This window comes from Bactrocera oleae, chromosome 6, assembly GCF_042242935.1.
Source record: "Bactrocera oleae isolate idBacOlea1 chromosome 6, idBacOlea1, whole genome shotgun sequence".
Classification (NCBI taxonomy): Eukaryota; Metazoa; Arthropoda; class Insecta; order Diptera; family Tephritidae; genus Bactrocera; species Bactrocera oleae.
In genome coordinates, this window is record NC_091540.1 from 66,515,945 (window position 1) to 66,538,665 (window position 22,721).

Below are 22,721 nucleotides of genomic sequence, written 5' to 3' on the forward strand. Positions count from 1 at the left end.
AATCAGTCATGCTTAGAAAAGCACAAAAAACCCAGCTGTTTTCGCTCGTGCTAATCCGCAACTCTTAAGCTTAAGCAACACCCAAAAATTACGAAAAAAATTCCTCTTGACAACCGAACATATTTGTCTATACATAATTTCATACACAAACATGCATTTTTAGCTAAATATTATGATTCACACTGTTGACGCATAAATGTATACTCACAAAAATACTATTCGCACTTCCAATTAATATGAGCAGCCATTGTGTGTGTACTACATGGTAAGGCGCGTCATAGGATAAGTGTGTCGTAATATCAAGATAATGAATACGTCATCGCCTGCAACAGTAGACGTCACACACAAATGCCACACCTGCCAGCAAACCAGCCAGCCAATACAAATATTATTTTTTGCATATTCCGTGGTATTTTTTTTCATATTTACTATTTGATTCCAACTCTAGCCGATGCCACGCGCTTAACCTAATTTCCCCACACACCCACCGATCGACGTACATACACATATACGTACATAACAATTTATCTACATTGTGTGCACGAGTACTATTTCTGTTATTCATGTGCTCACGTTCGAGTATACACGTACCTATATACTATGTACTCGGAAGTATAAACCATATAGCAATTTGTACACAAAATTGTCTATGCATGTACATACATACATATATACTATCGTATTTGGAACAAGTTACCGCGTCCAATTCGTGTCGTGACCTATTTTATATTTAAAGCAACCAAACTAATATTTTCACTGTTTTGAATGAAAGATATTCATATATACATACTTGTATGTGCTATGTGTGCGTAGAATAATATTTTGTTTTTAAAGGTGTTTTAATGCAACTTTCTCTTTTTTTTATCTAAAATTATACAAACATGTGCTTATATATGCATAAATTAATGCTTTTTTTTTAATTTTTGGTGATTTTTCAACGCATGTTGAAAGTAAAACAAGAAAAAACGTTAACTTCGTCTGCATCGAAGCTATAATACCCTTCACAGGTGCATTTTTTACAACATAAATGGGTATACAAATATTATATCTTTATTTTGATTTTGTTCGGTCAGTTTACATGGCAGCTAGTGCACCGATCTGAACAATTTCTGGGAAAAGTCAAGTCAGCAGCTTCTTGGTGAGAAAAGAATGTGTGCAAAAATTCAGTTTGTTATCTCAAAAACTGAGCGACTACTTCGCGTACCCTGTGCAGGGTATGATGAAGAGTGCAAATAAATAAATACATACCTATTTACATATTTTGCATTTTTATATAAATGAGTTAAGATATACATATACTTTATGTAAGCACTTATGTATTATATAAGTACCTATATACAAATATTCTAAGTTATACGAAAATTAATATGAACTCTTGTATGTGTGTATTTCTAAAGGATATCCTATACATATATAAATTTTTATTTTCTAGCCTAATGTATTCAAACGAAAATACCCGCATAACAAGCTGCAACCAAATTAGACCAGCTCTGAACAACTCTTTAACGCACCTCATTTGTCAACCCTTTTCTCTCTTTATACGAGCATGCGTATATATGTGTGTTTGGTATACTTATATAGATGCACATATGTATATATATATATTTATATTGTGCTCTCCTATTTTCGTCATTCATATTTCTAAAATAGATTTCGTCACTTCAAAAGACGAAAATTTAGTGAATACACATACTCGTACATACATACGTATGTATGTAAATACAAAGTGAAGTGCATTGAAAATTCCCGTACACAATTATTTTCAACCACTTGCACAAAAAATAATTGCTTCGCAACAGTACTATTTCGAAAATATCTATTTAGAAACGTATGAGGTATGGCTGAAAAATCTCAAGATGTTCATTTAGAGATTGATATTACCTTAATCTCTTTTGCTTTTGCTCGGAATTTTAAAATTTTTTTAAAAATAAAACAGTGATAATAATGCATATGAAATATATACATATATTATTTTACCTCTCATAAAAAATGCCTTGAAATTTCCATCGAATACCCAGTGACATTTTGCTTTTCCAAACATGCACTCATTTCAACTGTTCATATCTTGTAAAGGTTTTGAGTGTATGTTAATGTCAATGGTCCGTTCATTTTCTTAGATACTATATTATGAATACACTGAATTCCGTACTATATATCTAGCGTTGGTATATTCGCTTTCCATATCTTGTTTCAACTTATATCAAAATTGACCCGGACTGATAAAAAAATTACATTTTACATATTTTAATAAAAATAATATTATCGCTTTCAAAATAAGCGCTTAAGCCAGTACAAGTATGCTAATTATTCCGATGGGGTGCCCTTCATTGCTTTCAGTACTTTTTTTCGGTATCGGCTCATTTTTGGTGCCCCATTCGCTAGATTGCTGTGCAATTCCGATGTCATTTTATAAATCCACGTTTTGTCACCAGTAATAATACGTTTGAGGAATGTAGGGTCCGCAGATATGTTGTCAAGCATCTCTTACGACCTCTACTTGGCGTCGAGTCTAGCAGTGACACGCTTCAAACTACAAATAATAATCAAAAGTCGATCCAAAAGTGTTGTTGTCATCTTCTGCTATCTCTCTGATACCAACATAACGATTTTCAAGAACTGTTTCTTTAACTTTTTCGATGTTCATCGTGTTCATCATTAACAGAGATGACAGACATACAGTTTTTGATATATCAATATGAAATTTTTTCTCTCCAAGAAACTACTTATTTGTATAAGTATATATAGCTGCCATACAATCTGAATAATCAAAAATCAAGATAAAAATATTTTTATACTAGTAAAAATGCACCTATTAAGGGTACGGTGCAGCCGGAGTTAACAGATTTTCTTGTTTATTTATTTTTTTGGTTCAGATGGTTGGTTGGTTGGTTCAATCATTTTATAGCCAGTGTCTGCTCATTTATTTTGTTAATCTTAAGATATTTTAAGCACACTTATGCATCTGTTTCTCCACACTCTTCGATAAGTACCTATATACATATGTACATATGGTAAGTTTATAAAAACAAGTGCTTGCATTAGAAGCTTCAAATGCATCTTTTTATACATACACACATACATATGTATGTATAAACGTTTATATACAAAACATACCTTGATTCAATTTATTTTAGCATTCCGCTTTTATTTCCATCTATTTTTAGCCATTTCGGTGTTTTTGTTTACCAGTTGTACTGTTTCTACAGTAGCATTACATTAGCATACAAATACATACATATATACAAACGTTTCTGTATACATACATATATAAATATATATGCGTGCTGCTGCTCTTATCAATCCAACTCTTTGTATTTTATGTGGAAACTTTGTAGATAAATATTGGCATACATGTGCATATGGTTTATGCACGTACATATACACATATTTACATATGTATAGTTGGAGTACAAATATTTTTAGTTTAGAAAATATTCAACCAATGGTGTTAATACTTAGCTGCTCGCGACCGGTAGTAAAAATGGCATAATAGATTGCATTAAGTAAGTGTTTTGTTGTTGTTTTCCTTTTCTTTTTTGGGAACCTTGAAATAGCAAGCTGATAAGACGTTCCTTGCCTCTGAGATAACGCATTTTTATCAAGTAGTTAAGTTGTGTATTACCAAATTTGTTTTTAATGCAAATTTTTTGTTGTTGTTGTTAATTGTAGAGTTATTTGTTATTCATTATCAATTCTAAAATATAATATAATGTTAATTTCCTCAAACTGGTACTTTTCCAAGTGATAGCTGATGTATTACATTTACAATCACATTGAAGTTTTTGTTATTGTAAAACAGTGTCCGATTTAAGTAAGATATAAAACTGTTGAGAGTCGTTAACAGAAGTTTATGCACTTTAAATCAGACTGAGATAATATATGTACATATATTTTTTATATATATATTTTTTATTGCTCAGTTTACAAATCAGATATTCAAAGTGTGTCTTCGTTTTCCAGTTTCCCGATGCTTGGGACTTGATAAAGAGAAATACATTAATAATTCATCATTAAGATTTCTATCAAGTCTAGCCAGAGAGCAGAACGATAAGAAATCAAAAATAAATAAATTCTATGTGAAATAAATTAATGTTAACATAAATGTGTTTGTTAAATTATTATACGCATTTGTGTGTTCTTTATTTCAAATTATAGACAAGAAAAGAGGGCGTGGTCTTATTCTATTATCAAATTTTTCTGAAATTTCTCTCGTTCTACAGCATGTGAATTTGTATGAATAATATTTTAGTTGTGGAATTTTATTTCTTCTTAAATATTTCTTTGAAAAACATAGAACTTCATTAAACAATATTGTTTTGATGATTACCACAATACATTAAATTAAGACATTACCCGATAAAAACTGATTCATTGACTATATTTGAATATTTAATATATTATATATGTATGTACATACCCACACACATTAGTACACACATACGTACATATTTATGTACGAATTTAGAATTTACCCGTGTGGATGAGCCACAAAAAAATAATATTTAAATGATTCGGTATCAATGACACGTCGAGAGCGTCCAAATATGCGAGTGTGTCAAGAGTAAGAGAGTCAAACGTGCAAGTGAATGAGTGCATGAACTTCGACAAGGCCACCGCAAATGAATTTGATTAATAATGTTTTTTTTTTTTGTCTCAAAAAGTGTGAATAATTGGCAATTTAAATGAGAAAAGAACTGTGTCGGTGACTAAATGGAGTGTAATGCTTTTATGGAAATTCATATCACTCTTTTTCCGAAAGGCTTTTATTTTACTTAATAAATATATCACGTGTGCTTTTAATAAAATTTATTTGAGCTGACAATTTGATTTATTGTACGAAAAGAATGCTGGTTTCTTATCGAGTTCATGCAAATAAAATCTTTGAATTTATCATTTATATACGAATACGAAAAATTACATTAGAAAACTGTGAACACTTAAGTTGTTTGAAATATGCAAAGTCGTTTCAGTTGTTTCCTATGGGGTGTGCTATTGTGTACGATCCAGTTTATCGAAAATGTATACAAATACAGACAATAAAGAATATTTAGAAAAATGTATGCGGTGCAATAACCGCAAGCAATCGTTTCATTTAGCCAACATCGCTGTCAGTGCGGTCGCCACAAATGCGCATTTTAATTCATCGTAATCATCTTTTTAGTAGAGTGGCAAGAGCGCCGGTTTTGTCACAGTAAAATAATTTTTATTATATTATATTAGACGGCGGAGGTTTTACGACATTTTTCGCCATGCTTAAAAGGTGGAAAATTTTTAAATTGTGTGTATATACAATCCTAAATTTCTTTGCATAAGATTTGGTTCACGATAAATTCGATTACTGGTTTTAATGAATATTTGTATTAAGTTTTTAGAATATATAATTTTTTGTAGTGAAATGACAACAATAATACATAAAATAACAGAAGAGTATTAGAGAAACAGTTTTTTTATGAAAAACTATTTTTAAATAAAAAACAAATTTTTAATAATAATTGAACAACATTTTCAAGTTGGTTAAGATCAAACATAAAAATTTTGAACTTTCAATAATGCGTCACACAATATAATAGATGAAAGCCATGTTACGTTTAGTAGATTATTATTTTTTGATATGTGGCAACTCTGTTTCTTAATATGCCTTAATATATTTGTATCTAAGATTTTGTAGCGATGTTTGAGAAGGCTTTCCGACATATTTATTAATATTTTGTACAGTTCAGTTTAGTTGGTGGCAACTCTATCCAAAAATATTTCTGAAATAATGATTTGAAGATTTGATAACAATTTTCTGGAAGGCTTTTCGACATGTTTCGCGATAATTTGTAGTTTTTTTTATAGATGGCAACTCTTTCCAAAAAATTCTGAAATAAAGATTTCCATAATGTTTTCTGTTTGATATACTTCATATTGCTTTATATTTTCCTTACTATCTGCAAAACGCCCTTTTAATAGTTTTACTGGAAAATAATAAATTGCACAGTAAATAGATATGTATATTCCGGAAAACAAAAATATTATATTTTTTCCACTTAACGCTCCACAAATTATTTTATTATAAAAGTAATTAAAATATGTTCAAACAGCGATTTACTCATTAAGTTATTAGCATCTCTCGCGAGAAAATCAGAAAAATAAATATTCTCTTTTATCTACAAAACACCGAAACTGTATTTCATTGCTGCATCCTCCTAAGCAACCAACGTGAAAGGCGTCTGAAAATATTCTCACTTGTTATTGTTGTTGTTTTATACATATTTATATATCTAGTATATGTTTGCATGAAACTCAAAGTCATCTGTTTGCACACATGTTGCAAAATCAGTAGACAATCAGAAATATATTTACCCTCGCTTACCTATAAATAAAGTCACGCGAAGACGAGCAACTGTTCGTGATATCACATATTTCTATTTGTATTTGAATGTTTTACATAACGACAAGTCACTAGTATTTACATATCATCGGGGCAAAAAATCACTGTAAACTGTCTTTTGAGTTAACGGTTGTGGGTTTTTATGAATTAATATTTAACACATTTTTTATTAAGTTGGCGTTACCATCTTTTAATAATTAGCCCTATTGGCAAAAGAAAAGAGCAAAAGCTTTAGCGAACTTTAGTCGCTCCTTCCAAATAACTACATATATGCATTTATTACCTAGTGCCACAGATTTTCGCTAATGCTTGCAAATTCTCTCGAAGTTGTTATTTTTTTTTCTGTCGTTTTACCTCATAAATTAAAAATGTTCCTTCCATATGCAGCGTTCGGTGTACAGATAAGCAACAACAGTCATGTGGAGATAATATTCCAGCATTTTGTCTTTTCTTCCTCTCCAAGCACTCATTTTTTGTCATTATTATTCTCTGCTTTCTTTTCACGTGTCATTTTATGACAGTTGGCTTCTTAAACATTCCTTTCATCAAAGTGATTTGCCTGCTGACCTCCCGCTCTTTCATGGCAGGTGGTATTCTTATGTCTTTTATGTACACATTTTTATAATATTCTCTTTAAAAAGCGTAATTAGAACCAGTTGGAAAACATCAGTCTATGTTTGGCTGCTCCAATTTCAGCTCCACATGTCCTGTGCCCGAAGCACTTATATTTCTCATTAAATCCTGTCTCTGAATAACTTTGATATTTCTTTCGTTTTCTTTCTCGTGGTTCAAATTGTGTTGCACATAGGTCACTGTCCTGTAATTCGATGAAGATTATTGCCAAGTAAGTACTTAGTTGTGTTAAAAGGTTGAGAACGTAGGAACATTGCTTGATTATGAAGCAAGGCGACTGTTTATCGTTATGGTTTGACATTTGCGTATGCTGATTACATGAGTACCACACGTTGGATCTTTAACTCAATTCCTCTAACTAGGCAATGAAAATCTTTTCACAGCTAAATAGCCAAAATGTCACAAAGCGGAATGCTGGATTGAATAATGTTTTCATTATAGACACTTACGGTTTAGGATACCGTGAGAAGTCTGAAGCTGGGAATTCTAAAACTAATTTGTGACGTAAATTTGATTACGGACCCATCGAAAGGCTTATACGCCCAATCGAAGCGTAAGCTAGAAAGTCTTTTTTATAAACCTTTGCTAGATGTTTAACTGAGCTTCTCTCCTATTTACTTATTAACATATTGAGGTTGTTTAACTATTGTCGAGTTATGTTAGTTTTGAGACATTTCCGAACAGTTTATTAAGACAGCTTTTCCATGTTATTTCTGAAGTTTCTCATTGCTTCCACTATCATCATATGGCCGGCAAAAAAACGTCGGAGAAGCTATGAAATCAGCATGACGAGCTAAATGGATTTAGTAATGTCTGTCTCTCCGTTTGTCTGTATAAACGCAATAAGCAGCTTTTTGGGTAGTAAAATTTTAGACCGATGTCTCAAAAACTCTAGACGGTATCGGACCACAGTTGGATATAGCTGCCTTAAAAACTTATAGATCAAAACCAAGTCTTTAATGGAAAACTTTTTAATTTGACAAGATAGCTTCACGATGTTTGACATAGATTATTGTCCAAAGCAACAAACTCGGAATAAATTGTTCAGATCGGACCAGATCAGATATCATATAGTTGCCATAACTTTTACATTTCTGAAGGGTATTATAGCTTCTTATTTTATTGCTAGTTTTAAAACTCGTCCAAACAGCTTAAGCTTTTTTAGAAGCTTCGTTTCCGAGGTTTCTTAATGTTTTTACTGATCATTTCCGGGTCTAAAATTTTTAGAAATACTTAAATGGCTATTTTAGTTATAGTTTTTTTACCGAGCCGTCACTTTTATCTATTTTGTATGTACTTTCATATAAGTATATGTATCTACGTACGTACGTATTTTACTTAAAGTTGTATTTGCTGCTAAGCCTCTTTAAAGTCTACTGGCTCAAAAAATGGACGCAAGCAATTATAATATATGTGGCACATTGACTTTTCTGCGGTTCCATGTTAATGACCTTTGCATGAGTCAGATGTTTGTATGCACGCGATTATATCGTCCTTACTCATTTTACCTTGCACGGCACGCCAAGGCTGTTGCTGTACTACTTCGGTTGTTTCTTCGGCAGCCAATCAACCAATGACCATGAGTTTTACTGTGCAAAATTTTTAGCACTAAATTTGCATTTGTATGAGTGCGTGACTCTCGGGCTTTTAAAGGTGAAAAATAGAAATTGAGTACACTGTCAGAAAATGAAAGTAAGAATGCTAAAGTATACTCAAGCCTCTGCCACTTAAGCTGCGAAATTAGCGATAGAAACGATTTACAGACAAACATATGTACAAGTATGTATGTATGTACATATGTATGAGTGTGCGAAAAAGTTTTTGCATAAGAAATGTGCTTACCACAAATTGACAAGTTGTGCGTTTTATATGCATATGTGTCGAAATATTTTGGATTTGTCTGTCTCTACGCGCAATGGAAAATATGAAATGAAGCATGCAGTGTTTTCTTTCGTACAAGTTGAATGCCACATGCAGACTGTGTCCTTGAGCCATTGCCGCGCACATTTCTGTCAATTGATGAACAGCAAACACATCGAAATTTCATGATAACACCACAATAGTTGCAGACAAACTACATATGTACATACGCGAGTCTATTAACGAGTATATACATAAATACACACATATAGCAGTCATATCGTGTTGAGCTTACTCCCATTGCACCTACATTCTTCGCCTACTTTACTTCAAAAATAAATTGTCTTGATTTGACCTTTAGCGATGCAGACGACAGACTATCATAAATAAATAAATAAACGCGTGTACATTGTTGTTGTTGGCCCATCTGTCATAGTAGGTATGTTGGTGTATATTTGCCCAAAGGACTTAGTAGAATGTAGGCGCTTATAGTCATATACATACATACCTTGCTACTTATCGATTTTATTTTTATATGAAATGTTTGTATATTTCAACCCACACGCAGGCAAGCGGCTTGACATTTCTTTCTATGCTGGTGAATATGGCTCGTTTTAATGCATTTATTGCTAAAAATATCTTCTTTATTTTTAATCAGTGCATAATAGTACCTACGCGTTAGCATTGAAAAACAGCAGCCAGTTGTCACAGCAGGCTCACTCGGTGCTGGGCGTGTTTATTCAATGTGTAAGTGGGTAGCATGATGGTAGGAAAAAGTGGTGTATGTATATGTAAAGATGGGCTGTGATATTGAAAATTTATGTTTACTTTTATATCTTATAAGAAAAAACCCTTTTTTATGAAAGATGGTTATGAGTATAGATTTTTATACTCTCGCAACCTGTTGCTACAGAGTATAATAGTTTTGTTCACCTAACGGTTGTTTGTATCACCTAAAGCTAATCGAGTTAGATATAGGGTTATATATATATAAATGATCAGGATGAAGAGACGAGTTGAAATCCGGGTGACTGTCTGTCCGTACAAGCTCTAACTTGAGTAAAAATTGAGATATCTTTATGAAACTTGGTAGACATGTTTCTTGGTACCGTGAGACGGTTGGTATTGCAGATGGGCGTAATCGGACCACTGCCACGCCCACAAAACGCCATTAATCAAAAACAAATAACTTGCCATAACTAAGCTCCGCAATAAGATACAAGACTGTTATTTGGTACACAGGATCACAGGGCATCTGCAGTTAGAACTTTTTTTTTTAAAGTGGGCGTGGTCCCGCCCCTAATAGGTTTAATGTGCATATCTCCTAAACCGCTAATGCTATAATAACAAAATTCACTAGAAGCAAATGTTTTTAGCACTTCTATTGACAGTGTGAAAATAGTTGCAATCGGGTGGCAACTCCGCCCACTCCCCATATAACGGTACTGTTAAAAACTACTAAAAGCGCGATAAATCAAGCACTAAACACGCCAGAGACATTAAATTTTATCTCTGAGATGGTATAAGATGACTTTATAGGAACCGCGTTCAAAATTAGACAGTGGGCGTGGCACAGCCCACTTTTAGGTGAAAACCCATATCTTGAGATCTGCTTAACCGATTTCAACCAAATTCGGTGCGTAACGTTCTTTTCATGTTTCTATGTCATAGTGCGAAAATGGGCGAAATCGGATTACAACCACGCCTATTTTCCATATGACACCATTTTAAATACCACTTGATTCTTTCACTTTCCACTATGCAAATCAAGCAACAATGATTATATCGGGGGAAAACTTTGCGTGAATATTCCATTTAAAGTATGCCACCTTGTGACCAAAAATTCTCTAAATCGAACCAAAACTGTTCAAGCCCCTAGGTACTGAATATGTGGACCCCAGTGCCTATAGTTGACCTTCTACCGAAAATATCAGTCAATCCACAAAGAAATCTCAAACGAGTATACCATTTGACTTTGCGAGAGTATAAAATGTTCGGTTACATCCGAACTTAGCCCTTCCTACTTGTTAATCGTTGTTTTTGATTCTCAAAGCTTTACTACAACATTTTTATTTCCACTGGAATAACCCCTGAGTATGTTAATAACTTGAGTAACTCTAACGTATTACTTATCCTTCTGTTTTCTGTACGCTTCTTACGCGGTGAGGCTAAGTACTTATCGGATCCCCCTCGTAGTTGATCTTCTAACTTCGTAATATCAGTATTCATCACGGTTTCGCACACTATTACTATATGTAGAGGGTGGACTCCACTGTTTCGACTTTTTTTGGTCTCTGGTGTAGATAGACATTGAGGCTAAGTAGTTATCGGATTGCTCGTAGTTGCAATCGAGGACGATACGCCGATTAGAGTGATTTGGTAGTATCAGTAATTATTGCATTCTTTTGAAGTCAGAGGGCCGAAAAGAGTCGCTGACTGTCAGTTCCGGAAAATGTGGTTAATGTGGAAGCAATTTCGCCATGGTTGTGATAGATTTGGGACTCGTTGCAATGTCTTAATTGTAAGTTTGCGCGGTACACTCTTTGCACAGAGCTTTCGCAAACTATGACTATATGTAGATATGTAAATATAATATTTTTTAAAACGAAACGAAAGACTAAAGTTTTGACTAAAATTCAGGCTTAAAAAACAGCAGAGGCCCGCTCAGTTTAGAAGACTAAATACGAGCTAAAGTCAAACATGTATTGTATTTAAAATATATACCCTTATGAATTTTAATTACATTGGGTCCTGGTCTAATTAAATTGAACTACGTGTATGTATACCCATTTCCGTTCTCTATCCCTCGGTTATACACGTCTTCATATTCCTATCGATTACAAACAACACAAACTCAACGCACTTTAATACAATTATTTACCACACTTAACATAAGTTATATTGTAAATATATAAATTTGTTTTAAATGTCTCCCCCTTTTACACAGTTGACTTGCATATTGTTTGGTGTAACTCCTTCATTAAATTACATAACTTTTTTCTGTATTTTCATAGGTACAGCAACGGAAGAGGAAAAAGTGAATTTGTCACATTTCAAGCTGATACGTGTGCTCGGAACTGGGGGTAAGTTGTCACTATACAATCTACATGCTTACATATTGTTGGTGTGTAAATCATAGAAATATATACCTACATATGTGTATATATAAACACAAGCAAACAAATAGAGGTTAGATACAGCGTAGGATAATTAAATAGTCGTGGTTAATTTTTATTTTATTTGAGGTTATAGTTTCGCGAGTCAATTGATTAAGAGGGTATTCTAGTCTAGAGCAATAAATTTCAGGTAATTTTTGAAGTGGCGAAAAAAGGCAATAATTTTTGTACCCCTTTTTTTGCGGTTTTCCAATATTTTAAAAATAAAAATTGAAATTTGGGGAAATGGCTTGTTCCAGACATATAAGACTCTCTACAAATTTGAGGTAAATCGGTTCAGTAGAACCCGGGAAATCGTGGTATCGTTTTGAAAAAGAGAGTTTTGAGTTTCCGTTCCGGCGAAAATAATTTGCATTTTGAAAAATCCTCTTGTAGACATATTCTTGAATAGTTAAACTTTGAAAATACAAAAAAAGCGAGACTTTTTTATTGCTAGACTAGAATGTCCCCTTAATATAAATGTTAGTCTTTTCCTACCCTGTAAAGGGTAAATTAAGTTTACCAAGAAGTTTGTACACCGGTTAAGAAACATAGAGACTATCAAATATATATCTAAATGTTCAGCGTGTTGAACTGAGTCTTCTTTGTCTTTTTGCTTATGCAATAATTTTTTGATCCAATAAATGTATTTGAACCTTGGTTTAAAATCCTGTAAAAAATCTACAAAAGCTATAAATGTGATATTTATAAGGTTGGTTATATGATGTTTCTCATAATATAGTTGATAAAAAATGGTTCTCCTAACTGAGAATAGTTGAGAACTTTGTTTTCGAAATTTTTTTTATTTTGTAAATTATTCGTTACCAAAAATGTATGTTTTGTGATAGAAATATTGTAAAATTTGACACTCAAATTATGTTTCAATGTTTACATTAAATTATATGGAATTATGTATGTATGTAAATATTTTCGAACACAATTGAGTTTTTGGAGACAATTTTGAACTCTTGCTAGTTAACTAAATTGAAAGAATAATTTTTTAAATAATTAAATTAATTAAACCGAAAATTTATTATATCAGAAAGCGAACCTAATTGGTTGATTATACAATTTCTCTAAGCTGATTATTTATTATGTATTAGGTCTGTTTAGTTGCCCAGCACTGTTTACCCACGCAGTCGAATTGCCCACGTTTCCGGTGAGAAATACTTAAAAATTAAATATTACTATTAGCAATATAATACAAATTCATATATGTACTTTATTTTTGTTTTTGTAGTTTTGAATTATACAATGCCCTACGAATGCACTGTGCTGATATTTTGCATATTTTTCTTTCAGCTTACGGTAAAGTGTTTCTCGTGCGTAAGATTGGTGGCGATGATGATATGACATTGTATGCCATGAAGGTGTTAAAGAAGGATACGGTGGTGCAGAAAAAGAAGACAGCCGAACATACCACAACCGAACGACAAGTGAGTGTATTGTACCTATATATATAAATATGTACATGAGTGTGTTATTAGTAGACAAAAGAACATTATAAAAAATACATAAATAAGAAGAAATGATTTCGCAGAAAGGTGATTCTCTCATCATCAGCTACATATTGATGCCCCTGCCTTAAAAAATATTTTTAAAATACTTTTGAGACCATTTATGTAAATTTTTTTGACTTTAAATTTATTTTTATAAAATTAATATAATCGATATATGTACATACAAACGAAATGCACTTATAGAAACGGCAAACTCTGTAAAAAGTAATCAAAGATAATTTTGTAATTATGGTTTAATAAAATTTTGACAATCATTTGTATGAATACGTGCATATATACGTCGAATAATATTCGAAAATATTCTAATTCTTTTTATAAAATTTATAAATTTTTGAAATCATTGAGAGAACATAACCTTAAATTGGTTTACTTTTATAAAAACCAACAACTTTATAACAGTTTATTTACCCGATATCTCACTATAGAAAGTATGATGGGCGTATATTTATATACATACATACTTTCTACTTTTTAGTTCTTTACGTACTTTCATATTTCATATTTTACCACATATGACTTACTGACAGTACTTTATACCGAAATTTCGAGTCAAATTCTGTGTGCTGCTCTTTTAGCCATGTTTTTTTCGTTTTGCTTTTTATATAGTATTTCATATGTGCACAGTCATGTTTTACTGCTTTTGCTGCCAATTCCAGTTATGCCAACAAGACTTTTTCCCCCATTTCAGTTACACGATCTTCATTTCTCTTGGGTATTCTTAAGCTTTGCTTACTTCGCCTTATTTTCTTGGCTGATTTCATGTGATTTCGCTTTGCTTGTTTGCCATACTTCGGCTTTTCACTACTTTGATTTTGTACTTTTTTACGCATTTTTGTGTTGTCTTTGGATTCCGGTTGAGTTATATTGAGTCCCGTTACCTTTTACCGGTATTTATGATAATTGAACGTAAAAGTGTGGCACACTGCTCCAACATACGTCAGAGTACAGGTTGCTGGTATACCTATGTGTGAGTGATTGTGTGGTAATATGCCGGTTCTTAGGTCTTCGTTTTCAGCCAAGTGAGCACATATAAACGCCAAGTTGTTAAAAGTGTTACCAAGCAATATAGTATACTACATGTGGACATATGTATGTTTGTACGTATATTTACCACTCGTTCAGACGAAATGAGTGTGGCAAGTGCGCCTTCTCATCATGTTGTAATAATTTTCACTGAAGCTCAGTTATTGCAGAGAGCGACTGCTTGTGGAAAATCCATAATTCTTTATATTGTTTTGTGTGGCTATGTATGATTAAACAGTTGGTCTTTGATTTTTTTTTTAATTTAATTATTTAACATTACTCATTGTACAGCTTCAAAGTATTAAGTTCATCCAATATTTTCTATTTGGACTCTGGTAAAGGGGTTATTTCCACTTGCATGTCAGAAATGACGCGTTTTTTCGTAAATTTGTTTTTTTGAAGAGGCATTTTATTTAATAAATAAGTAAGAATATTGTACACTCACATAATTTAATGTACATTAATAATCCGCGATAAATTTTGAAAAAAATTGGATTTCCTTGACCCCGTTGCCGATCTCCAGCAGAACCTCCGAAAAAAGCTACCTGGCGGTGAGAATGAGGACTATGCGAAATTTTGATTTTTGACAAAATGAGGGCTTCCAAAAACAATATATTTTTTCTAAAAAAAATTAACACTTACGAGTGACTTAAAAGCCCAAATTATTATCAAAAATTTGATTCCTTCGACCATTACCTGACAAATATATCTACGAACCGATTCTGAATCTACGTTTCGAAACACGCTTAAAATTTTATGAGGGGGTTAACTATGTTAAACACTTCTTACAAATACGCTCATATCCGAAATTTTTTGACGAATCAATTTAAAATTTTCGGAAAATATTCTGCATCTGCATTCGATATATACCTTAACTTCTTTTCTAAGTCTATTTAGTTTTGGTAACACGATAAATTTTTTTAAGGCAAAGTCTGTTAATAAGTATATTTGCTACTGGTACCACAATTACAAATACTGCCAAGCTTTCTTCATACAAATTTTAAACAGCCTCCCAGAAAGGGGCGTATCTAATGTAGTATGTTTGACAGTAGTTGTTTCTCTTAAGATAATAAGTCACAAACACTATATACCTATCAATAATACAAACAAGAGCTTCTTCTCATCAAAACCCATAAATTACTAAAAAGTCGTCAAACGAAACATATGTATGTAATCACTTGGTAATAGCGGGAGAAGGAGATAAATCTGCTGTGTTTTTTCACAATTGGGTACGCTTCTTTAAAATCACGTATAAATGTCTTCAACGTGAGATAGGAAGGAGGAGCAACCATAATTGGTTTTTAAATTTTTTCTTTTCTTAGCATAATCGTGAGTTATATGGTCCTGATTTTACGAAAAAATAACTTTTTATGTTTATTATTACAATCATGTTTTCTGAACTTGTGTTTACTGCGTGACAGATAATTTTGACATTAACAAATTTCTTCAACACAATATACGCGTTTTTCTTTCATAGATTTGTCACTTTGATCTCTAAATTTTTGAGTGAATACTACTTTTTTGACGTCATCATATGACGTATTCTAAAATTTACTTTATCAAATATACTTATGGCTTGGGGGTTTATGTTACGCAAGTACTAGCCTTTGACTCTTGGTTGACCCGCAATAATTAATGCGAACCTTGAAAATTGTTAAGCTTGTTTACTGTCATATCCTCAAAATTTAAAATTACAAATTATGCAAATTATAAATAAATTTTCAAGTATGAAATATTTTAAGTATTGTAAACATAGCAAAAGAAAATTAGATTGTACATATTTCTATCACCGATCACAAACGCATAAATATTCAAAAAATTATTCGAAAACATGCAGTGATAAATGTATAATTATAGCTAAACTTGTTAGCATAATCAGATACTTAACGTTCACGTGCTATTTTACTTAACAAATTGTTTTGCTCACACTTATTTAGCAATGTATTTTCATTTATATATATGGACATACCCAAGTATGATAAATATAAGCTATTAACTTGATTCTGAAAATCGGTGATATTGAGTTCTGTCGCTTTAGAGGTTAACATGTTATATACACTTGTTTGCTTATATATTTCAATACATATGTACATACACGTGTTGAAGCATTGGAGCGAAGTTTTGATAGGCATTATTCCAAGTTGACCCACATTTCGGTGAGTTTTACCGCTGGCGGCGTTTATACACATACATATACATATATTTCTGTATATGTCCAATTATACTAACACAAGCAATGCATCGAATACCGGCACTAGCAACAGCCAGTTACACAGCAGCAGCAAAAAAATACAAAAGTACATTTCTATGTTTGTATGTATCAAGTAAAAGTATGATTATTGGCGGAAAGCTTGAAGAGAAATAGATGTAATCTACAAACTAAAAAAATTGTGTGTATGTAATAGAAGCACACATATAATACATACATGCATAAGTATATAGTATAATACATATATATGTACATTTTAGATATAAATATAAGAAAATGATGAGAGAACACTAACCAACCAATCAAGTTAACAAATAAACAGTTAGCACATTTAAGCTACGAATCAAGTCTAAAACGGAGACTATAAACTGCAAATGAGCGCTAAGCAAGAGTTGCAATAAAAATGATGAAGTAACTTGTTCACATTGCTGTTATGGCCTTCGTTTGTGTTGGTGCGTCTTGTCAATCTCTGAGAGCGTTATGTTCCCAAACTTTTGCTGGCATTTTTGTTATTATTGTATATTGTAGCGAGATTAATTTCGTCGTTGTATTGGCGCCTGCAAAAGTGTGGCTTAATGTACGATGGGGAAAATAAAACGACGTTGTTGACAGCTTTTACTTATTTTGCAAGTAATGATTACAGTAATGTGCTAACTTCGTAACTAGCAACTAATTTGTAGAACATTTGTATGCATAAATATATGTACATAGCTATGCATCTACATGTATACTTAAATGCACATGTCGCTAGTATCAACAGTAAACTGGGAAAATTTGTAACAACGCTGAAATTACAAAACTTTTTAATAGTACAAACAAACATTTACATAAACAGTTATCTACATCTGTACACGTGTAAACACATGTGCAAATCGCAGATTCGCCATTACTTCGCTTTGGTTTTGTATATGCATTTCTGTTTCCATTTTTACTTTCTTTTACGCGTTTAACAACAAAAAAAAAAATACCTGTTGATCAATTTTGACCCGGACTAACAGGAAAAATAAACATTTCTTTTATTTCAATACAAATCTTTATTATCCCTTGCTCCGGAGCCAATACAAGCAAGCCCAAGCTTCATACATGTTTCCAGACACTAGATATAAGGCTGGGTTGGGATGGGCAGAATTTTTGTTTTTCGTTTTCGACTAATTTTTGGACCGATTTCTACTCAACCATGTCTAGCTACCATGTCTAGCATTGACACGCTTCATACCCAAAATATTAATCAAAATGTGTTGAGTCGATCCATAAGTGATGTGGTGATTCTCTGCTATCTTTCCGACTCTCAAGCAAACTCGTTGCTTAATTTCTTCCATGGTAAAACACAATCTAATTGACATTTAGAGATCAAATTTCACACAAACGTAAAAAAAAAGGTTGTGCCAATCTAGGATAAAAATTGTGTCGTTTCATTGTGCGCGCGCAGTTTAAAGGGATCAATCCGGGTCAGTCAGATGGAATTCCCAGAAGGGATCAGCAATAGCTACAGTCAAAGCTACTAAGCTTAACTTTCGACTAAGATGCTGGCCTAGAATCGCAGGGAATAGCTATTCGCCAGTTAGCTGTTGCTTATCACACTATTTCAAGGTGAAACCTGTTACATTTTATGAGACTTTGAAGTGCACAAAAATTATTGGAGTCTTAGCCTGACGAATCATTGATCGTGGCACCATACTGGTAGAAGAGATAAAAGATTCGACAGCAGAGTTATAGTAAATCATAAGAATATCTGGGAATCTTTGTTGATAAACCCACTGATTTTATTTTTACGAATAACCGCACTTTAAACCTTCATTTTCATAGGACAATCACTTATGTGCTCCGGAATCAGAATTGAAACCGATAAAAAAATGTAGCAGGTGTCATGTGAACTCAGATATTATTGGTTTGCCGTTCGAAACAGAAATTGTATCGATAATGTGATAATACAAGCCAAATTTCACATGTGATTGTCCTGGTGTATCACGTGAATTACTGTGTTATTTTAATATCTTCCTTTTAATATTTTCGTTGATTTCCTCTTCCAATAAAATAAAAACTAAAATAACGGAACTCAAACTTTAGTATACTTTATTCAGAATTTTAAATTTATCAAACGCTTTCAAATTTATTCATTTGCAAGTTTTGTCGCAATAGTAAACAGCTGATTCGAACATTGGTTTTGCATATGTTCGATAAGACGAAAATCCAATCTGATTCTGTGGCACCATTGAAAATCAGAATTGGTTTGCAATTCTGACAATTAGGCAAATCTGTCTTGGATTCCACAACACCCCTGAATGTGTTTTTTATTATAGCAAAGGCTCTCTAAATGTTTATTAAGTATAAAATAAATATCCACATTTCTTTAAGATTTTGCTTTATAAATTAAAAACCATTTTTATCGCTTTCATAATGCATCGTATGGCATACGAAATCACACACGAAAATTAATACAAAACGTTGCTAAGAGAATATAAAAAGAGTTACGAGTTAATTGATCACACTCACATAACAGTATATGCGGGCATTTTAGTTCAAATGAGCTACTTATACTCGAGTTTGTTGACGGTGCTCTGTAGACTTTTGATTATAAATTAAATAAACGCTTAAGCGAAGACAGCAAGCAAATAAAAATACAACGACAGGAGTATAATACATAACATTTGTATACATACATACATATGTATGTACATACGTTTGTATATAGTCTACACAAACTGAGAACTTGTCTATTTTGCACTTGATAATATTACTGATTATTTAGAAACGGTCTTTGATCAAAATAAATCATAAATATACACTATTTTAATAATTTTTTTTTTTTTTATAAAACTGAAAATTTCCTATTTTGCTATTTATTTCATTTGTTTATTTTTTTATTGAATATTTTGTTTTATTAATTACTTATATTAATAATTCTTTTGTTTTAATATTCTTTATTTATTTCTTATTAAACTTTATTTTTATTTTCTTTCAATACTTCCATTTTTATGTCTTAACACAAAAAAATTAAATATTTTTAAAATGGCCCTAAAAATATATTATTATCCTTCAAAAATATTTTTTATAAAATTTTGTGATTATTTTTTTATCAAACGGCCTATAAGTATTTTTTACCGCATTTGCTCCAATATCAGCTGATATGTTCTTTTTCCGATTGTCGCGTTCCACTTACACAGTAACCCAGATTTGTAGTGCTCTGTTGGCCTGCACACCGGCAATTTGCCGGGAAATTCTTTAATACCAATGCAATGCAACACTACAACTTGGCGGCAAATATTTACCGATGGCTTTCCGCATAACCTCCCGCACTGCTTTTAACCACTTGTGAATTCTTGCGCCAACTAACAGTGCATATGTAGTATGTGTATTTATGCGATTACTATATACATATATATAATTATGTAAATCCACCATGAATGTAACACACATACATATTTTTCTTACTACAACCGATAAAGCGACGAGTATCTCGATTTCGATTTTATTTTCGCATTTCAGTTGCTCATGTGTTTGTTATAGGTATATTTGTACATAGATATATTTGCGCGTATCTGCGCTATTTTATTCCACCGTTCCTCAGACGATAATTCATACAATAATTATGAATGCATATATAGGTATATACATATAAATACTTACATAGTACATAGTTGCAAATATAAGTGTATACTTCAGTCTGTATTATTTTTAATGAGCGTCGGAGTGTATGAGTACTTGCTGTTACTGAGAACCCAGTGAAGATATAGAAAATGTTTTCATAAGTATTTGGGTATTTAGCTGTCAAATAATTTCTTTGTAACTTAATCAAGTTTTAGCATTTATAAAATAGCATAGATGACCTTTTCTGAGGACCGTTGCTGGACATTTAGTTGGGCTGCCTCTCTTTTCGGAGATAACGTCGTGATTTTATTCCACAACCGACTCTAAAAACTTAATTTAATAAGAAGCTTTCTCAAGTTATAAGGTTTGTGATTTTAAACTGCCTATCGAGGAGTGAAAATTATAGAATATATGTTCTTCGATAAATAGTGTCTATGACCGTTTTAGGAATACCTTACACTTCTCGTAACAGTCCTTCGCATGAACTTGGGCCTTTTTGATAACTGGAGCAGCTGCAATTAATAAAGCTTAAGATCAGATAGAGCGGCACTGTTCGAATTTGAAGCGAACTGCGCGCCAACCGAATCGATACAATTTTATTTCTAAATTATACAAAGATTGAAGTTTGATTTACATTAAACTACGTTAGATAAATTATCTACCGAATTTTACCATGAGAAAAAGTAAACAACGACTTTGCTTGAAATTTCGTGTGTTGTGTTGGAATCGTGGCTACGGAATCGTTGAAAATTTTGTATGCGTGTTCTGGGGAGTCGACGAACACAAAATATTGAATTGAAGTGAAATCATCGAAAACTTTCCTCATGCGAGTTGGCCATCCAACTCTGTTAGTGAAGAGAACATGGGACAAGTTAAAGAAACAGTGTCTGAAAATTTTCGTGTTAGCATAAGAGTTATTGCAGAGAAGCTCAACATCTCTTATGGATCGACTCAACACTTTTTGGTTACTGTTTTGGGTAGGAAACGTGTCAATGTCAGAATCTTTTGCAAAAACGACGTCCACTAGTGGTCGCAAAAGAAATGCTTGACAATGGAGCCTAGGTCCCTACATACACCAAAGGCACACTGGTGACGAGACGTGGTTTTATGAATATGACTGTCCAACAATCTAGCGAATGGCTCTCCAAAAATGAGTCTAAACCGAAAAGACCAAAATTCGCTAAAGGTACTGAAGTCTATCCCAGTCAAGGCTTATAACAAGTGTATGGAAAATTAGATTTTTTTTCACACAACGGGATAAATTTGATCCGATGATATCTCGAAATAAATAAAAATCCGTTTTAATATACCATATGTATCTTAAACAATTGCAACAATTTATAAACTCACAAGCTTTGGACACACATTTTATGCCATTATATGTACATTCATACATACGTTTAATCATACAAAGTAATATCTTAGATCTATATAGAAATTTCTAAAAATTACGACAAAGTTATGGGTGCATTTGTATTAGTATGGTATACACTCACACAAGCGTTACAATCCAAGTAAAAGTGAAATGCAAACCGCGTAACCATAAATGAAACTACGGAGAGTTAGAAAATCAAAGAAAGCTTAGCATTTGTGGTTATATACCGTTATTCATACATAAAACAGATTCACTTTCACTTCGTTTGATGCTGCTTTACCTTCGAAGTCCTCGTATTACCAGGTTGCGCTTGAGTTAGATAGTTGCATATGTGTATGTAAATAGTTCGCGTTAGCAACGTGTTTTTCGGCCGGCACTTTGGTTGCTTGGAGTTGTGGTTGCTAGCAAAACAAGTGACATACATACCAACTCCCTCACCGAGTTGTGCTTTTGCAGAAATTTTGCTTCAATGATTTGTTATAATTTTTTTTTTATCTGAAAACATAATGTGCGTGTATGGGTGTTGTTAGATGTTGCGTAGATATCGGAATCGTTTTTACATATTCAAGAGTGGTATATTGAAATCTACTTGTATAATATGTAGCCAAACGTTTGAATATGTAAATTTACATTTGTGTTATGATGACCTATAGCTATACATACATACATATGTATACCATAAATTTATTGTGCGCTTCTTTTGCTTTTGTCCTAGTTTTTGAAATTTTCAGCGCTAAAAATTAAGAGTTATAGAAATATTTAAAAATGCTGATGGTGTATTTTATTTGTGGAATTTGAGTTTCAAAATATTATTATAAATCATTGGCATTTAACAAGAGTTTTATAAAAAAAAACAATATCAATGAAAACGCATTCACACTTTAATTATTTACTTCAGGAATTCAAATGGAGACACAATCGTGTTATGTCCGGAAAAAAAGTTCTTCAAATTTCTCTTTTTGTGTGACCCCTTACAATATTGTCT

General features: G+C 32.5%; 1 protein-coding gene across 5 annotated transcripts in view; it reads left to right on the top strand.

Annotated features, from left to right (window-relative positions):
• Nucleotides 1-22,721, top strand: part of JIL-1 (JIL-1 kinase) — a 42,464-nt gene that overhangs the window by 6,238 nt on the left and 13,505 nt on the right. For all 5 annotated transcript variants that reach the window (XM_014247539.3, XM_036364254.2, XM_036364253.2 and 2 more), the window contains 2 exons: nucleotides 11,881-11,949; nucleotides 13,324-13,457. In XM_014247539.3, coding sequence (XP_014103014.2) covers nucleotides 11,881-11,949; nucleotides 13,324-13,457 — 203 coding nt within the window. The remainder of the gene's footprint in view (nucleotides 1-11,880; nucleotides 11,950-13,323; nucleotides 13,458-22,721) is intronic.